The sequence below is a fragment of the Chamaea fasciata genome, unplaced genomic scaffold, assembly GCF_029207755.1.
Source record: "Chamaea fasciata isolate MVZ Bird 193981 ecotype frontalis unplaced genomic scaffold, bChaFas1.0.hap1 SCAF_16, whole genome shotgun sequence".
Taxonomy (NCBI): Eukaryota; Metazoa; Chordata; class Aves; order Passeriformes; family Sylviidae; genus Chamaea; species Chamaea fasciata.
This window is the reverse complement of record NW_027094101.1, coordinates 12,917,169-12,937,155: the sequence shown is the minus strand read 5'-3', so window position 1 is coordinate 12,937,155 and position 19,987 is coordinate 12,917,169. Positions and strand designations below refer to the sequence as shown.

Here is a 19,987-nt window from a genome sequence, read left to right as displayed (position 1 = left end):
GATCTCAGCGCTCCTCTGGGTTTTTCAGTCCAGAGCAGGTTTAAACAGTCCCAAGAAAAAGGAAAAAAAAAAAAAAATATACCAGTCCAGAGAGCTTTTCTGTCTCAGCTGCCTAAAACTAAGAGCAAAGCAGATCTCTGTCCCACAGTCTGTCCCAGACTCGGACGAACCACGGTCCTGAGAAGGAACGCGTAGGAGTCAGGCAGCTTTCTCAGAAACAAACTTCACGCTTCTCCTCCTCCCCTGCTTCGCTCTCAGAACCACTGTTAAAGGCACAGACCTCAACACAGAGCACACACGGAACAGACAACTGGGCATACACCAGGCCAGGCTGAGAGGCCGCTGTTGCCCGTGGCTGGTGGCCCTGGGGTGGCTCTTGGGGACCGAGGCACCCTGTGTGGCTGCCCAGCTCCTGCAGGAGCTGCCCCGGCTGCTCCTCACACGTGTGTGGGACTCTGAGCTGCCCTAAGCACTGGGGCAGCAAGAACCTCTTTGTGCAGTTAAACTCCTTCCCAGAAAAGGGGTTTGAGTGAAGGTGAACCCTTCCTTAGCCTCGGGTTTGGCAACGGTTTAAATTTAAGGCAGTTATAGAGGTAATATTTAATTGCTTTGTCCCACAGGCTCTAACGACGGCAAATCAGATATATTTGTGTAAAAGTGAATTATTTATTAAGACGAATGAACAGATAAAAGATAACAGATGGAAGATCTTAATCAGAATTACTTCCTACACTGCATAAAACTAAAAAAATATAGTTGATTATAACATCATGAAACAGTGAATTGTATCAAGGTACTTATATTAAAGCTGGCAAAAGAAATGGATTTGATTAAGAGCTGAATGTAACTTACCACCAGAATAATGGTAATGTACAGATTCCTTCACTTAACCCCAGGGTAGTAACCATGGAGTAGGCATCCCTACTCATGGGAGAAACTCTGTGGAAGATTTCTGCTTTGTAAGAGTTTGGTGCGGCTTTAAAGGTTGTAAAGTGGATGGCTATCAGTCAGAAATCCAGCTTACCTTGTCAGATGTCCCTTCAAACCAAGATGTTTATTAGCACTTGGGAGATGCCAGCCCAGTGCTAACCCCATGGCACCAAAATAACTCCCTGTGAGACATCTTGTCCTGTTTGAGTTATCTGAGTGGTTAACAAAAACCAGAGATTTTATGGGGGGTAGGATGTCCTGCTACTCCTGTTGATGGTGGTGGCCATCAATCACCTTCCTGATGATGCCTCAGGATTGAGCTTTTATATTTTTCAGATCCTGTACTGCTTTAGTGTATAACTCTAAAACTCCACGGCTGGTCAGCTGCTGTTCTCCCATTTTATTCAAACAAAACAATTCCTCTCTAGGCCTGAATCTCAAGGACACCTCATTGTCTCAGGCCCTGAAAAATGTAAACAACAGTGAATTAAGGGGGGGGGGGGGGGGGGGGCAATCTAAATGACTTCATTACCTGAAGCTATAATTGGAGGATTAACCCCTCATGTGTAAATGGATCAAGTTTATACTTGTGTGAAAAACTTGTTGAGCACTGTCCATCCTGGGCGCAGCCCCTGGGAGGCTCTGGCTGCCCAGGGTGTATCTGTTGAAGGCCTTTAATAAATACCTGCTTTTAGTCTCTCAGTCTTGTCTAGCCTCAGTTCCAGGTAGCCACTCCAAGGCATCCCCATGCCCTGGGCAGAGCTGGGCGATGTCTCAGCTCTGGCAGTGCCGTTCCCCAGCTCCTGTCCCCCGACAGAGGCCATGAGACCCCGAGGAAGCTGCGAGTCCAGGGGCGTCCCCTGCCACGGGCACTGCCCAGGGCTGGGAGCGCAGGGCACAGCCCGAATTCATTAAAGTGCTGGAAGGTAGCACGAGTGAGGGCTGCTGGGGGCCGTGGGTCACCGCTAATGGACTTATCGGGTGGAGTTCATGGTCACGTTTGACCTGGCGTTTGGGAGGCTGATGGTGTGTGAACGCCTGGCTGCCACGGGAGGGATGGGGATGCAATTTTCGGGGCTAATGATTGCGCTGACCTGATGTCCTCATACAGCTGCTTCCTATTACTGTGGCTTAACTGGGACAGGGGAGGCTCAGGGGACTGCCTGGCTGTAATGAGCTGGCTGTGCAATTATGGCACTTACTGCAGGACACCGGGGCTAAATCCAGCTCGTTTTTGCTTCATCATCTATTTTTATATTATTCTGGCATAACGTGGGCATTCCGAAAAATGTGAGTTTATTGCTCCTGGGTGCAATGGATAGTGCTAATAGTGCTGCTGAGTGCTGGGAGGCAGGAGTGGGGAGGGCATTGTTTCACTGCTGCCTTTTCACTCTCTCCTGTTGCCTCGGTGCTCTGGAGCCTTACAAAATTATTGATACGCGAAAAAAAAAATCAGCAGAGATCTTTCTGTTTACATTTATATTCCAGTTTTTTGGGTTTTTTTGCTGTTTTTTTTTTTTTCCTTGCTAAATTAAGCAGGCAGCATTAATGTCATTTTTACCAGAGTCCATGGAAAAGCTGCAGTGGCTCAATAGTTTACTGGAAAATGCTTTGTTTACCTTGAATTTCAGATTTAGTTTATTGCAATTGCATTCTGGATCATGAACTTCTACCATCTAATAAATGTGAAATCCTACTTTTGTTGACTTCTAGAAATTGCCAAGATTATCATAGGCAGCAGTGCATGTGGATATTTTTCTGAATGTATGGCTAAAGCAGGTTGAGGTTACTTTTAAAAGGACAGCAAACAAAGACCATGCATTTTATTGCACGCAAAACCTGTGTATTTTTTGTGGTTAACTTATTATGTATTGATGTTTTCTCTCATTACCTCATTATAAGAGTAATGGAGTTTATTCCCTATATTAAAGAGGAGCCATTTGGCAAGTTCTGTGCAGCTCGGGTTGCTTTGTGAAAGTGAGTTCTGATTTCAAAGAGAAAACCGTGTTAGCTTCTAACTGCTTTGTACCAGACACACAAATATCCAAACTCTTCCATGACAGTCATTGTACAAGTTTGTTAGAACAAGTGTTTCAGGGATTATTTTCCTTTTATTTATTTATTTTGCAGAGTTTATTCAGGTTACACTACAGAAATTTTTAAAAAAGATGACATTATGACTGAGACTTCTTATATTAAGTGAACTATCCATGATAACTACTCCACGTTTTGCAGACTGATTTATAGAGCAAATTTAGTTTAAAGATCTTAAACAGCCAATATTAACTGAGCATCACAAATACTATTAGGATGTAGTTAAGGGCAGATATATTTTTCACCAGCCGCTGAAGTCATTGCCTGTAGACTTACTGAGTTAACAGAAATTTGGAGTAACCTAATGCTGTTATCCATAGCAGTAAATAAACTGAGCAAAATTTAATTAAAGATACATATCTATGAAATATGAGTCTTGATTCCCCCTGTTCTCCCTTCAGCATATTCCATTCATGTATGCCTCTAATAGATTGGATTTTTTTTACTGGCCACTCATGTGTAACAGCCAAAGGTTGTTATGTTTAGCCTTGTGGAAGCCCCAGAGAGCTGATCCTGCAGGATAGCCCAGGAATTTCTCACTTGTGCTTCCAGGAGCAAGTACTGAAGAGCAGCATTTTACTCTCACAGCTTCTGTGGGGCCCAGGACTTTGTTTTAAAAAATTAAATCTTGGCTTTTAAAAATGTAGGTGGTGTTCATTTTAATCTCCCAGGCAAAAATCCATCTGAGAGTTCTCTTTTCTAGACAGTCTCCGTTTGGCCATCTTGTTTACAGTGTGAAGAGAGGAGTTGCTATAAATGAACCTCTTAAAGCCTTCACGGACAGTTTTAAAAGAATATCCAGGGCGTTAATCCAGAAAAATTGTTTTAGTTTAGAATTTTATTTGAGCATTAATCAGAACAGGGGTATGAAGACAAATGAAGAAGCCCAGCCTTGCTGAGTTAACATTTTTGGGTCAAGTCCCACCTTCCTGACACTCACGAGCTTTGGTGACCGTTCAGGATTAGGTTACAAAGGGTCGTGTAGGGTTTCCTGGTAGTCTTAGGCAGGAGTGGGGATGTAAAAGTTAATTTTTCTTCACTTTCCAGAATGGCTTTTAGAAATCAAGAAGGAGGTGAATGAAAACTGATGAATTAGCAAGAAGAACTGCTTTAGCAGGAAGGTGATCTCTCTTGCATGCATATTTTTCTGTGCTTTTGATGGAGAGATTTAAATATGTCTAAAGAACAATTTAGATTTATAGCTATATTTATCATGATTACTGCACTAAATTTGGCAAGATGCATTAGAATTCCATGTTTCAGAGGCACAGTGCTTTAGGAAGTGAAGTATTACAATATGGTTTGGCTTAGTTTTCTAATTTTGTCAACACTGAAAGTGGCAGACAGTACATTGCAATATTCCTGAAGGCTTGTTGGTTGGCTTGGTTTTATCTTTTTTCTTTCTCCTGTTCCCCTGCTGTTGTTTATCTCAGTGAAGCAGTGAGATTACAGGTAATTGTTCACATCATGGAGTCAGAAGCAGTGAAGAACACCGAGCACGGGGCTGGTTTCTTTGCACCCTGTCATAAAAACAGCTCCAACAGCTCAGGTTCTGCTCAGTGGGCTGGACTGGGAGCCACAATCAAAAATCTGTTCTGAGTCCTGAGGAGCCAGGCTGGCCACTGCTCCAGGCAGGCAAAAACTGGGAAGAGCCAGTGGGAAATCAATCACCCATCCCTCCCGACCCACAGGTGCATTCCCAATTTAATAAAAGGTTACAGCACAGTGATTATCAAATGGTGATTTTTAATTCTGCCTGAGCTCAGTGAGACCATCTTTGAAGGTAGAATTTCACATTTGTTCAGATAAATGCCAGGACATCCACAGGACCGTGTCAAGCCTCTGCCCTTGATCTCATCAGTGCTAATCTTGCTGAGTTCCCTTGCAGGGTGTAACTGCAGCAGATTCAAGGGTGGGTGAGCAGTGGAAATGTTGGTCTGCAGGACTGTCTCTCTGTCAGGCATCTTGTGTCTAAAAAGAAATAAAATTGATTCTCTCTTGGCATTAACAATTCCAATCCCATTAATGCTATTTCTAAGTTTATATCTTTTCTTCATGCTTAAAATCCTCTATGTCTAATATTCCAAACAAGTTTCTGAAGTCCAAACTGCCAAAGATTGTTTTCTTTAGCCTATTTTGAGTGTTTATTTGCAGCATGTTTCTTTCTAGTCTTGGGCTTATTTTTTTTCAATCCTTTCTCTCCTTCCAGGGTAAAACTGATTGTTCGGGTTTGTTTTTTTTTTTTTAAATGTACAGAGTTGATATTGATGTGAGAAGGTGAAAAAAAATTAAGAAAATGTCTTCTTTGGAAAAATCAGTGACAGAAAAAGAGCTTTACACCTGGGTGAGATGGGACAGTTCAGTGAAATGATCATTCACCTTCAGGCACAGGATAGGTGAGAATCCTGGCTAAAAATATGTAATTTTTTTCCTGGTTTTTGTTCTGGTTTGGTTTAGTTTTTTGTTTGTTTGGGTTGTTTTTTTTTTTTTGGTTTTGTTTTTTTTTTGTTTTGTTTTGTATTTCTTTAAACTTTGACACAGGGAATTTCATGTACTTTAATACCAAATTGATACTGAATGAGCTGTCCAGTCTCATGTTTGAGGAGCTTTCTTCATTCAAGAAAGTTTCCTTTACTTCTTTCTGTTAAGGTGTTATCTTGAGATACATAACAAACAGCAGCTATTTGCTTCCTGGCTTAGAATGGCAAATGTTGTCCTGTGTTTGTTCTGGAGAGAGGGACGATGCACCTCAGGGTAAGACCTTTCTAAATGCTAAAAGCAGTAAACATTGTTTAAAAGACACTACTTTCTTTGCAGTCTATGTTTTTTCCAGTATTCGCAGGATTCCTCATGTAGAATGGGAAATTCTGCATTGAGTACAACTCCCAGGAATAGCAAAAAAGCCATTTTAAAAGATGTTTTCTGTCAGTCACGTCTAGCTTATAGCACAAGAAGAATAAATTGCATCTTGCTTGGGAAAGTGACATAAACCCACGGGTTTGTTATGTCACAGAGGGATTATGGTGAGAGAGACAAGGATCCCTCACCTGAGCCGTAATTCCTCCTGGTGAAATTGCTGTGGTTTTAACTGGGGCATAAAATGTCACAGGGGAGCAGCAGGAGAGAGAAAACGATCATCATCCCTCACACAAACCGTGGGGCAGAGCGGTGGATTATTGCAAAGGGAAATGAGATGAACTAATGCTGACACACCTTGACTGCAGCCCTGTCCTCCTCTCTGCTGCTCCCTTGGCTCAGCCCAGTCCCACATTCCGGAACAATTACCTGATCATGGACACATCACTCCAGGTGCTTCCTCACCCAGGATTGCCTGGGATGGGGCTGAATAAATTGGCTTTGTGTCTCGGGTGGCTTGGCTGCAGATCTTACCTCTGCTTAAGGAGCTTGAGAGCTGGCAGTGCCTTCTCAGAGGATTTAATTGAGTGATCACACTGTGACACACAGACACTTCCTCAAAAGCCTCGGCAAAGGATGGCTTGGAACTGCAATTCTTTGTCATACCAATTACACTGCTCCCATGTCTTCATTCACTGGCTCCTCAAACCTGACAGGAGATACAGCTGCTGGGCCAGAAATTACAAGTTTCAGGAACAGGGGGGTAGGAGTGAGGAGGAGGAAGAAATCAGTCATACCAATAGAATGATAATTCGCTCCGTTAAGACACGTAAACTTAAATAAAATTAACTATTAAAACTTTTAGATAATTGTCAGGTCTTCACAGACTTACAATAATAGTCAGCTCATTAATTTCATGAGTATTATTTGACCCATAATATTAAATTAATGTTTTACTGTTTACTAATGAGACATTAGCTTGAGGAATGTCATTATTTTAAGGAGAAACACTCCATCTTGGTCTCCACGTGTGCAGTGGTGAGAATACCATCAAAGATCACAATCCCGCTGGTGTGAGGATCATTTTGCTGAGTTCCCAGAATAACTCAGGGTATGTTCATGTCCCTGTGTCCAGCCTGGGTGCAGATGTTCTCTCAGCTGTGTAGCTGGGGCTGCTGCAGTATTTCAGCAGGACAGCTCTGGTGTGACAGCCTGGCACCCTGACCTGCTGTACCAGGGTCAGCTGGTGCTGCACTGCTCAACAGAAAGCTCCTCTCAGCAGTGTCACTGTGTTGAGTTATTTGTCATTTCCTTTGATAATTTTTCATTAGTATGCTTGGACTAAGAATGTGCCAATGGAATTTGATAAAAATGTAAAGCTGGGAGGAATTGCTAACACAGAGGAGCCGGGTGTGCTCTCTAGGAAGAGATGGATGGGTTTGCAGGTTGAAATAAAAGTGAATTAATGTTAGTAACAGCGAGGAAAAGGTCATGCTTCTAAGAACTGACTGGAATTCAGCTGCTGAGCAGGGATTTATCAGACAATAACCCGGAGAAGGAAGATAGGGACATAGTATGTCCAGTGGCCCAGCTGACCACTGAGTGACTGTAAAGCACCAGGAAGGTACGAAAATATAAAAGAGAAATACAGTCTTTGGACACATGAGGTGAATTATTAAAGTGGAAGAGTAATTGCCTTGCAAGGCATTGGTGAGGCCTGGCTGGAATAGTCACACTGTTCAGCTCCATTCACATTTCTTGCGCAGCTGCTAGAGGGAGAAGATTGGCCATTTTGACAGAGGGTTTAGAGCAGGATTTATGGAAGCTTCAGGAAGCTCCACTCCAAATTCTGGTCTTTTAAAACAGGTTTTTGGTATATCCTCTACAATGTGTGCTTTTAGTCCCTTGCCTCCAAGAAAGATGTAATTAAATTGATGTAAGTGGAGTGTAACTCTATGAGTCTGTTAGTAGAAAGACCTTTTTGTGAGGGGATGCTACCAGAGTGACCTGAGGGAATGGCAGCAGGGAATGGGTGGGATGGTTTTGTGTATGGTTCATTTTGGAAAGGAAAGATAACTGCTACCACTAAAAAATATTGATGAGGAGGAATAGCAGCAACAACAAAAAAGGTGATACGCTGTTTGTAAATAAATAGAATTTAAATAAGTTCAGTTCTGCTTGTGTGAGAAAAATTCTTGAACAGCTTCCAAAATCCCATTAGTGACAAAGATACACATTTCAAATAGAGCTGAACCTGGGTTTGAATCAGGTTAAATTAAATAACTGTTTGTGATTGCAGATACCGTGTTGTGATGTGACAGGAGTTCATTTCCATTCCTAAATTCCTTTGGAATAAGTTTTTGATGAATCCACAGATGCTTTCCATTGAGCAGCAGCTCTGCACACAAATTGTCTCCTTTGCAGTGCAGGCTGAGCTCTGTTCAATAAAAACTGTGCTCTCCTCCCCCTTCCCTCAGCCAGGGTCATGGCTGCGCCCTCCTCCTCCTGCTCCTTGGAGCTTGGGAGAATTGGTGGTGTCCTTTAGAAGTGATGATTAACACCAATATAAAGGAAGATCTGTTCTCCTGGAGACAGAATTATAGCTAGGTGTCAGTCTGGAATTTGTGAGGGAACTATTAAGGGCTTTTCAACCTAGTACAGTGGTGACAATATTGTGGCATAAAGTTCTAACAAAGATTTTTATCTTACAACGTGGTTTAACAGCCTTCAGAGTCTAATATGAGCTTATTAATTTTGTATCTGTTGTTTGACCTATAACAATGGATATGTGTCTTAAAATGTTTAAGTTGCTTTAATATAAATGATGAATTTCTCTGTATTGCCAGCCTCTGCATTGTGGCTCTTGTGCAGTTTTTCAGAGCAGTTGATTTTGTATCTCCCTGGTGTTAGACACTGACCTTAACTGAGCTCAGTGGAACCCTTGAGTGGCAGAGGATGATGTTTGTGCTTCAGGGCAGCTTTGGTTGCTGGAAGTCAGCACTGGAGCTCCCAGGAGGCCAAACCCTGGATAACTCTGCCCAGCAGACTGTCCCTGGTGAGAAGGATCTGGCAAAACTTCCTTGGTCACACCCCACATGGAACATGGTCTTCAGCCTGTGTTGCTTCTACCACTGTGGGACTGAAGTGTTTTCAGAGTGTATCCTGGGCATTGTGTCTGGGCTGGAAAGCTTATGGTTGCATTGTTCATCATCAACCAATGAAAAATTAGTAAAAATAAAAACATATTTTTCCAGTTCTCTTTTGGTATATTTCTTGGATTTTTAACCCAGTATTCCTGAATTTTGCTGTTTTAATATATCCCTGGTTTTACCTTCTGATGTGCGTGAGAGGTGAATAGTCTCAGTGTGAAAGACAGTTCTCTTCAGTTCTGTTCCCTCAAGCCGTAACAACCAATTGATGTCAGTTACCTCAAAAGCCAATTAATCCCGCTCCTGTTTTGTTGGATCAATACTAATGCATTTTTCCTGTAATTTTCAGGTTTTGACATCGCTGGATGCCAGCAAAGCTGAGGTAGGAAATCCTGTCTTATACTGGTGGAATGTTAAATAGGTGTCTGTGCTTCGGATCGAGGGGCCAGCTTGCTTACAATTTTAGGGTGAAAGTTTAAGTTACCTCAGGTTGGCATTTGTGCTGCTTCTAGCGCTTAATGAGGCAATCTTTGGAAATCTGGTCGTGGTATAACAATATTTAAGCTCATAAAGCCCTTCTAGGAAAGTTCTGCCATTGTGCAGCTCTTTCTGAAGGTTTCCATGGCATCAAAACCACACGGTTCAGAGGCTTGTTCAGCGTGTGCTTTATTTCCCACCCCCAGAAGGTGCAAGCTGACCTTGCTCTGTGCCCTTCCATTTTTCCCCTTTGCTCCTCAGCCAAGCAGTTCTGTACTGGTGGTTCTGGGGCTTGGCACGTGTTCTGTCCACCTCCACACCTGGTTTGCCTCACTCTTCCTGTACCACGTGCCATGAGGTGCTCGTGTAGACTGGAGCATGAAAGAGCAGCTGAATTTTGTGCCGAGCTGGGTTCTCATTGAATTCTGGAGTGCCATTGGCAGTGTTGGACGTTAGGTGCTTGACATTGCTGCAGGTTAGCTTGGTCCTTTTGGACTCACATTTATTTTGTCAGCTTTCCTCTCGATGTGTGTGTATTTCTGAATGGTCTGAAGGTGTTCTCAGAGGTGAAAATACCCCAGTTTTTGGAGTATGTTTTGAATAACTGACTGCTAAAGTTAAGTGACAGTCCTTTGTGAGGCACAAATGTGTTCCACTGCCTTTGCCTCTTCTGAACAATGCTGCTGAATAAGTCGCTGCACTTTGAATAACTGGCAGATATTTTTATTTGGTGCACAGTTCCTGAGTCATTTGTTTGCAACGTCAATTGGAAGCTCAGAGTGTTCCTCTGCGAAACCCTTCTCGGACTCACAGCAGGGAATTTGTGATGTGCTCCAAAGCTAATGTTTAACTGTGACTAAATGTGGAGGTGACTCTGACTGCTGGAGTCAGATAAATTTTTAATATGAACCTTTGGTAAATTAAATTGCATTATTAAAGAGGATAGATAAACTGTGCTAGTTACTTTAAAGAACAAGAACACGAGTTCACTTGCATACTGCAAAAGAATGAGATCGTTCATTTTTATTTAGTTTGAGACTGTAATATCAGCGTTCAATTTAGCTGGTCTGATTCAATTGCGTACTTGGCTTGTCTCAGGGAGTTTCAGAAGTAGGATTTGTATCTGTTTTTTCACTCTCGCACTGTTCAAAGGTTTGCTGCTGCTCTATCAAGAGCCCACTAATAGTCATTTTCAGTTTCTTGTTTTGTAATGGGATTTTGGGGGCTGAGATTTGTCACTGTGTGGGTACTACTATTGACTCGGCTGCCTTCTATACAGTCTGTTTTCTGATGTATTTGTCAAATGTTCTCATGTACTTTTTTCTCTCCTGTGTGTAAAATTCTGGGAATATTGCAAGTTTCTGCTTCAGCCAGTTGAGTTGCTTTGTTTGCTACTACTCTGCTGATTTCAAAACCTTGAGTTAACACGTTTGGTTGTTCTTTGAGGGCTCACCAGCTGACCTTTGTGCCCCAGCCTGTGGGTCTGCTGACTTTGTAGGCACAGATCTGTGTGTGTGAGATTATCCTTGGGTGCTGTTTCTTCCATTCATGAAAGTACTCAGAAGGACTGCCAAAATTCCACAATACAGGGCAAATCCTAATTGAAGGTAAAGAGTAATTAAATATTTTCCTGAACTGGTATTGAGGTTGTTTGGAAATAGTCTGAGTTCAGTGCAGTAACTCACATAAAATAGTAAATAAAAAAGATAACAGCCAGGCAGAACTGGTTGATGAATTTTCAGCTTGAGGGAAACGATTCCTTTGACATAATGGCAAACTTCCTAAATGTCTTCCTGAAAACTACAGTTCTGGTGGAGTTTTGAGTCCTTACGTAACTGTGGGGATGGCAAGGCACACGGGACATTTCCTCTGCTTTGAGAATAGTGGCCCAGTGTTTTACCTGATTTGATTTTGCTTTACCTTTGGGTCTTCATGAAGAGTTCTGAGAAAGATACAACCTCAAACCCCCTTGTTCTGGCTTACCTTTGGGTCAGGTCTTGTTCATTAGAGCTCCTCCGTTGTTTGCTGCTGGAGTACTCGTGTGGATGCACTCTGCTTTGCTTGTGAACAAAAACCCACTTACATCTGTTTTCTAAAATCTTTCATCAGAGCCTCTGCTTGGTTGCTCTTGAACTGTTGATCCGAGTAGTCTTGAAATTTGTTTATTTTTCTTTGTTCTTAGGTGACACTGCTGTGTTCCCTTACTAAATTTTGTATGAAGTCTGGATGAAAACTTAGCGTGTTTGTGCTGCTACTAATGTTTTAGGAGAATACAAACCAGCTGGGTTTTTTTCAAAATGCTGGTTGCCACTTAGCACTACAGAGACAAGAACATCTAGAGGAAGCTGTCAAGTGATCCCAGGACCTTCCTTCCATCTTTTAACACAAAGGGACAACAAATAGTGACAGAGTCAAAGCTGTAGGCAGCAAAGCCTTCCAAAAATAATTGCCAAATCTGCCCACACCGTGTCTGTTAGGGTCATAGTCTTGTAAATACACAAGTTAGAGGCATCTTAGAAAGGAATAACTTATGCATAGGTAGTCAAACGCAAAGATTTTTATCACAGCTTACCCTGGTTTCTTGTTCAGATCCATAACAGATTCTGTCAATACCATTACAAAATGGGCCTGAGATCAGTCTCAAATACAGCTATACACTGTAACAATTCCCATACCACACAATAAGTAAGTTTTCATGTAATTTACTGGAACAGCTGTTTGAGGAATGCCTTTTTTCCATTCTGCTAACTTTATTACAGGTATATGCCATCCAGTCCTTTTATTGTTTTTTGTACGTACATGTTTTTCCCCATGAAAAGATGTTTCATTCAGCAAGCTATTTGACTTTCCAGAGTGTTCTTCTTTCTAATTAGCAGTGAGAATAAATGGCCTTTATGTTAGGCAAAGCATAATTTCTTTTCCTTTTTCCGAAACAAATGGTGTTACCAAAATAGAACAGAGAAAGCTTGTTGTGATTCCTCTTTCCCTCTGCAATATTTGAATAAATGATACAGCGAAGTTCAAGGCCTTCTTGTGAGAAGTGAGAGGTCATGCCTGATTGAAATACAAGTTCAGCATAACTTTGTGTTAGCTCTCTGCCTGCTTTAATGGGAGGAATGTCAAGGCAGCCTATTTTTCACTCTCATAAAGAAAAGGGTGCCAATATGTCTCAATAAAATGGAATCAAAATCAGCTCAAAGCCCAAGGAGGTTATTAAATCAAAGTTTACAGGAAACCTCAGATTAACGAGGAGAATATGGCTTTAATGATAGCAGAAGTGTGACTGGTTTATACAATGATCCATCAGGTCCTTGATTATGAGGCAATGTCAGTGGGAAGCTCCTCACTTCCCTGATGTGGAAGGAGCAGGTCAGGCCTGGGGAGAAGCGTTGTTCAGAAAAGGCCAGGATTCCCTTCATCCACCCTCTGCTGCTCCCTGGGTGGGCTGGAGAGAGGGGGAGAATCCTCTGACAGGACAGGCAATTTCCCTGGTTTTTTATTTGTAAACTGTGTATGAGGAATCCCGTCTGTTTGCAGGAAATGTGTTTGCACGAGCGATGCGAGTGCCACGTGTGCAAGGTGTCCATGGCAGATACGGTCTGCAGGCCACCATGGAGGGTGGTGTGAAGGGTTTGTGCAGGCTGGTATCACTGTCTGCCTGCCTTGCATTGCTCCTGGGGTGCCCAGGTGCAGTCCCAGCCCTGCAGGCTGGGTGTCTGACACACTCTGGAGGCGATGCAGAACGCAGCTCGAGAGAAATGCAGGGATCTCATGGTGAGGCAGCAGCAGAGCTGGGGTCTCACTGCCAGCAGGACCATACCTGCTCCTATGGCCTGCTTCTGGTGCCAAGGTGAACTGATTGCTGTTGGAAAAGGAGTCACTGAGATGTGTGTGTAAACAGATAGCAGAGCTTGCTCAGAAAATATGACTCTACCAATATTGTCCTACTGTCACTGTTTGATGGTTTGCACTGCACTGTTCCTGCTAGATTTATAATTCTTTCTGCTAGCTCATGAGGAATTTTTAAATCCTGTTGGCTGTCTGATTGATTTCTATGGGAAAACTATGATATCAGTGGGAACTTTATCTGGGGAAAGATGAATGCTTGGTTGGATGCTGTCAGGGTAAATTGCAGGTGCTGTATTAAAACCCCACAGCAGATAAAAACATGTCATTCAGCCTCCCTCCACTCCCTGCCCTACTTTATTCTCCCCAGCACACTTAACATGCAAGGCCCTCGTGTGCCATCACTGCAGGGGACGTGCGTGCTCAGGACAGGAGACATTTCCATTTCTATTTTCAGGTTGTTTTTCAGGATGAGTGAGTGGATTACAGCTTCTCCCCGTTCGGAGGCATCAATACTTTGCATCAGCCACAGCCTTTGATTGAAACTGTGCATTGTTAATCTTATCCAGCTTTATATTCCCTCTTCCCTCCAAGTGGAATGAGGCACGGAGTGATCAATCATGATGACTAATAGAGAATTTGCTATTACCACTTTTTTAATGTTCCTATCTTTAATATATTTACAGCAAGAAAATATTTGCAATTTAAGAAAACTACTTATCTGTAGGAGTACAACATGAAGCTTTCCTTACGGTCACAATTTTGATTATTTTAAGGGCCTTTAAAATCTCTGTAGTTTGTAGTGGGACTTCAGAATTTATCAAGAGGATAATTATTGCAGTAAGATTGTAATTTTTGCTTGGTCTGTTGAAATCACTTTAGATTTGGCTAAATCAAGCTGTGACAAATTGTGTGTAAATAGGTGCCAGTATTTTTTCTTACGAAGATAATTGCAATAATGCCATAATTCTGTATAATATAACTAAGAATATTTATAATTTCAAGTGTAAAATCAAGAATTATAAATGAATATTATTTTTAATTTTCAAGCTTTTAGAACTGAACTGTTGTAACTGTGCAGAAGTTGGGATTTTGATGTCATGCCTTCAGTTATTTCCACTAAAAAGTATTTTTCAATCATGCAAGCAGAGTAAGGGTCTGAACTCCCAGTGAAAGGTGTGTCTGGATAACTCAGTGTCACACATAAATCCTGCTGAGCACCTTCTGTGTCTTCAGATCCCCAATAAACCCTTGATTGGCAGTGATGGGAGCTCCCGGCTGGAGCAATTATCCTGACAAGTTAATATGGACATTCCAAACGTGGCAGGAAGGGAATTCCTGGCAGTGTGTGCCTGGTGGGTGACCCTCGGATGTGCCTGGGGTGCAGCCCCCTCTGAACACACCAAATACCTGCCTGCATCAGGATTTGATGGATTCCCTTCCAACTTTTATTACCAATGGTGGAATCCTGACTTCCTTTTATGGTTTTGAGGTTTAATCACATTAGCCACATATAGATGTATAAAGACTCCACAAAACGGATGGAGAAGAGTTATACAAAGTTTTCATCCATTTTTAACTTGAGCATGAATTTCTAGGGTTGTGCTCCTTCCATCTGAAATCCTGTGCAGTAATTTTAAGCTGTGCAGTGTGAGAGAGAGTCTTGCTGTAGCTGCTACTGTAAAACCTAATTTGCTGCATAAAATATGAGAGCTATAGTGAAATATGAGCCTGGAGAGCAACTCTTTTGATCTTGAGTAGTCAAAAGGTTGGCATGTATAATGGTATGAAAATAAATGATGTCAAAACTGTAGGATATAATTTATGGTTTGGGGACTACTTTACTCATGGAAACAGAAGCTTCTACCACTGAAAAGTAAGTAGTTCAACAAAAGATAATGAATGGAAATTACAAACTTTCAAAAACCCCCAGATAGATTGAATTGTGCAATGCATCAGTTTAGATACTACCAGTTGTCTAATTTACTGATTATAAATTATTAAATAGAGCATTTATAATATATAAATGATTGGAACTTGAGCCTTCATTTTGTATTCCTTTAAATAAGTACTAGGCTTTAATTGTCATCCAGTTTGGCAAGGACTTGGACACATAAATTACCATTATTCAGTTCAAGTGACAAAAGCTTGGGTCTTGTAGGCTTTTAGAAAGGTGCTTTTTGAGGTGTCCCAGCACAGTCTGGAGAGTACCCAGGTGTGTCATGGTGCTCTAGGAGAGGGATTACCTGACAAGGGCAGAATATTTGTTGGCTGAAATCTTTATGATAATGTTCAGGTTACGTGTGCCTCTGGTAGCTGAGACTCTGTTGCCTACACAGGCTTTAGACTTGGATATTTTTTTAATATATGCATGAAAAATGGTCCATAGACTAATTCAGTTACCTCAGTTTGCTTCGTTCAAAGTTGCTCAACCTTCCCCAACAAAGTCTCTGTATCTGCAAACAGTCTTTTAACTGGGCATGGGCTTTGGGGGGTTTGCTTGGATTTGTTTTGTTTTGAGTTGGTTGATTGGTCTGGGTTTTTATAATTGTTTTTTTTCTCGTTGGTTTTGTTTGATTTGTAAATTTTTTCTTGCTTTTTTTTTGTTTGTTTTTTTTTGGGTCTTTGTTTGTTTTTGTTTTTTGTGTTTTTTGTTAGTTTGTTTTTTGTGTTTTGTGTTTTGTTTTGTTGTTAGGTTGGTTTCTCTTGAGCCTTTCTTTTGAGGTCAGCTTTGTGAAGTTTCCACAGGCTTCTCTTTTGTCCTTCTTTCACCCAAACACTGCCCAGTCCCTTTGGTCCTGGCTCCAAGGCTGTTCAGGGGACAGGCTGGGACACCAGGCTGCCCTTTTGTCGGATGTCACTGCACTTTGCAGAGCCAGCTCCTGCAGGGGAATTGTTGTATCAGACCTCCCCAGCCCTGATGTGGCTGTTTGGGTTCAACCACTGAGCCTGAAACTGGAATTTTCCCCCGAGGATCTAGAGATTGCATCGCCACCGGCGACCCCCCTGCCCTGCCCAAATCCGTTTGCACAGTACTCCTGGGAGGCTTCTGAAGAAAATGAGATTTAATAATGCCAGCTGTGAGCCATGCTGCACGCCTTTTCTGTGTGTCTATATATAAACACACACATTTTATGGACATGTCTCCAGAATGTGTTTCAGCAAAGTGCATCAGGAATTTGATGGCGACAGAAGTGAATATAAGCTTGTCTCACTAAGGGGTTGGTATTGACTTGAAAGTGCACTTTGTTTATTGATTCTGTTTCTCACTTCCCTTCCACATCCTCTTGCTGAATGCTGTAAGTTTTCACTGCCTGTAGGAGAATCTGGACGTGTTTTGATGAAGGTTTTAAAGGTGCTGTATTAATCACACTTTTCTCAGTCCTCAGCTGTGGATTTCAGGAGTAGCACGCTGTCACAGCTCTAGATGGGCCATATTGATCTTGATGATTAAATCAGCCAAAGGAAACTTGATTTCTGAGGGAAAACTTAATATTCTCAAAGCCCAAATGTCTCCTAAATATTTATGGCTTACGAAAGTTGATCAAATACCTTTGTTCTCTGATTATTGCAGTGAACAGCAACACTTAGTTCAGATTCTCATTATAGTGATGTGATGTGATGTAGTCATATAAATATTCCTGTGTATATGTTGTCAATCATGTGAATACGCAGAGCTAACCTTTTCCTTCTATCTTGGCAAGGCAGGAAGATAAATAGGTGAAAATGTGTATGTGTTTAAGCAATAAAGTTGGCTTAATGGTTCTTGGGGAAAAATTTCCTGTGGTACACAGAGTAGTGACTTGATTGAACAGGACAGAATCATGCAGTTCAATTAATGTGCAAATATGTGTTCACTGAACTTTCATTCCATTTATCACATGGACATGGAAATAGGGTCATTTTTTATCTCTGTATTATGTATATGACATCTTAGTTTGCTTCCTACATGCTGCTATGGGGAAAATAGCAACGTGGCACACCACAGGCAAAAAGAATTGGAGATAAATTCCTCAGCTGTCACAAACATATTTAAGTGGATCTTTGTTTGAAGATAAATCTCTTCCTTCTGCAAGGACTAACAGTCAGAAGGCTTTTGCATGCTCTTCCCATTAAAATTGGATGTATTCCTTGGCTGTGTGCTGGGAAAAATCATGGGCAACAATTGTCTTGTTTATGAAGTACATTGTTAGCAAAAAATAAAAAAAAGTGTACTTACAGAAAAACATCATAAGGGAGTTTTAGCTGAAAATACATTAATATTCACCATTGGCTGTTTAAAATAAGGAGCCAGACATTTCAAAGTAACTTTTTTCTGATTCTTACTAAGGTTTTCTTCCATCCTCAGCCCTAGTGAGATTTGTTTGGGGACTGTTCTCTTCTTCCCTTTGACTAATTATTCTAAATCAGGTTAGCAGGAGTACAGGTGGCTATTCAGTTCATACACTGAAAACCTATACTGGAAATTCTGTTAGTAAAAAGCAGAGTGAATAAACTTCTGCCTTTTATTTTATTTTTTAATTGGTGAAAAAAAAAAGTTTTCTTTTCTCCTGATATAGAACAAAAATGATTTACAGCAGCAAGGGGCAAAAGATGAAATTTCATAAGCTCAGTATAAATTAATGTGATAAAAATTCCTTTCTCAAGAGCCTGTAAGAATACCAAAAGGTGGTTAACAATTTCACTGCTCTGTTTCACTGAGAGTCTAAATTAAGGACCTTTTGGCTGATATGGGCAGCTGTGAAAATTAAAGAGTACCTGAATTCCACACGGAATTGTAGTATTTGCAGGCAAGGCTTATAACCTTTAAACAAACCACAGGCCAAATACTCTGCCATGAGAATTGGCAGAGCTTCATAAACTTTAATGGAGCTGGGCCTTAATGGAACCCTGCCAGGTTTTAAGAGCAGTGAACGTGATCTCAATTTAGGTAGGAGGTGACAGAAGCTGAGGGAGAGAAAGAGGAGTTTAAATTGTTAATAATCAGTCCCCACAGGTCACTTTTAAACAGAAGTGATTTCGGCTTGGGAACTGCAGTGTCTGGTCAAAATCAGATATTTTTCCATCAGGTATTTAGTCCAACAGCTTTAATTTATATGTGAAAACGCAGAAAAAACTGGATTTCTTATTAATTAAACCTTGTACTGCTGCTTAACGTTGTGCCCAAAATGGGCAAAAGAGATATTTTGGGAAAAGTTTCTGAATGGAATGTGCGTAGTTTGGAGCAGACAAACCATAAGCTCCACAGCAGGACAAAGGGAGATGTTTCCATCAGTACAAACACATGGATTCAACACTTAGAGAGCAGGAGGGGTTTATGTTTAGGGGAAGTAATGTCTTTAGAAAAAGTAGTTGTTCATAGGTAACATCTATTCACAGAAAAAGCCGTTGTGAGCCGAGCAGCATTTTGGTTTGGGACTTCACTGTGGAAGGATGCTGCTGCCCATTCCCACTGTACATTTAAAAAACAATTTTCTTAGCAGCAACACTCACTGCAAAGGGAAATATCCAGAATTATGAGCAGGTGTTTGGTGTGTATTTAGTTTATTCTTTTGACTGAAGCACTAAAATATTTTGCTTTCCCATTCATGTTTAACAGCCACCAAACTTGTTTCCTCATCTTCTAAGAAACCCAGGGAGGGCTTGAGGCGATTTAAAAGTGCAGTGGTTGCTTGGAGAAATGTTCATGTTGCTGTAATAGGGGAAGAGAAAAAGCAGCATTATTCTGTCTCCTGCTTTTCATAAGCTGGGTCCTGGGAAGGTGAACGGTAGCACTTGTGGCTGCTTCAGGAAGAAAAAAAGAGAGAAGGTGCTGCCAACATTGCAGAGGAGGAAATAGAGGAGGAGACCTGGGAGAGACTCGGGTGTGCTGGAGGGAAGGGTGGGGCTGAGGGGTGATGGGTGAAACAGAGCCTTTCTCCTCCTCAGTAATGGCAGCTTGGAAGAAGGATCAACAAGGCATAGGCAAAATATTTCCTTGTCTTGAGTTTTCTCAGGGGTCATAATTAAAGCGTGTCTGTTGCAGGGGAAACCCCCCTTTGCTGTGGGAAAATCTTCATTTCCACCTCAGGAAATGGCAGATGACAGAGGCAGCCCGGGGTGTATAGTTGCTTGTTAAGACACCTTTTCCCCAGCAGTTCCAGATTTCCTTGCCATTGAAACATGATTTCAGTTTCTGGTCTGATAAAGAGTTTCCAATTACTTGTAGTCTAGAAGTGGTTTATTCACTTTCTAATGAATTATTGGCATATGATGAATTATTTGCTGAATTACTAAAGTGTTCTAACTAAAGGACATTGTCTGTTGGATTGGGAGTTTATGGTTTTGGAACTAGGCTAAAGTCTTCAGATTCATCTTTACAGGGTTTCTATAACACAGTAACTCCCAGCAGTTGGTTTGAAAATTGTTCTCCTCGCTGTATCTCATTTCCTTTTTCCTTAGTGCCCTTTGTTCCCAAAGGACAGAGTGAATGTTTGTCCTGAGTAGGATTTGAAGAATTCAGAGTAGGTCCAAACCGTCTAGAGAAGCTCAAAGTGTTCAATCTTTTAAATCTGACTTCAAACATGACATGAGAATTTCTTTCCTGCTCTGGATTCAGAAAATGTTTTTTGCTGTAACTTTTCTGGGGAGGCAAA

The 19,987-nt window shown here is 41.5% G+C and overlaps 1 protein-coding gene across 12 annotated transcripts in view; it reads left to right on the top strand.

The window, feature by feature from the left end:
* RBFOX1 (RNA binding fox-1 homolog 1) overlaps positions 1 to 19,987 on the top strand; it is a 1,151,565-nt gene that overhangs the window by 264,306 nt on the left and 867,272 nt on the right. For all 12 annotated transcript variants that reach the window (XM_066197674.1, XM_066197696.1, XM_066197682.1 and 9 more), the window contains exon 3: positions 9,379 to 9,411. In XM_066197674.1, the coding sequence (XP_066053771.1) occupies positions 9,379 to 9,411 (33 nt within the window). The remainder of the gene's footprint in view (positions 1 to 9,378; positions 9,412 to 19,987) is intronic.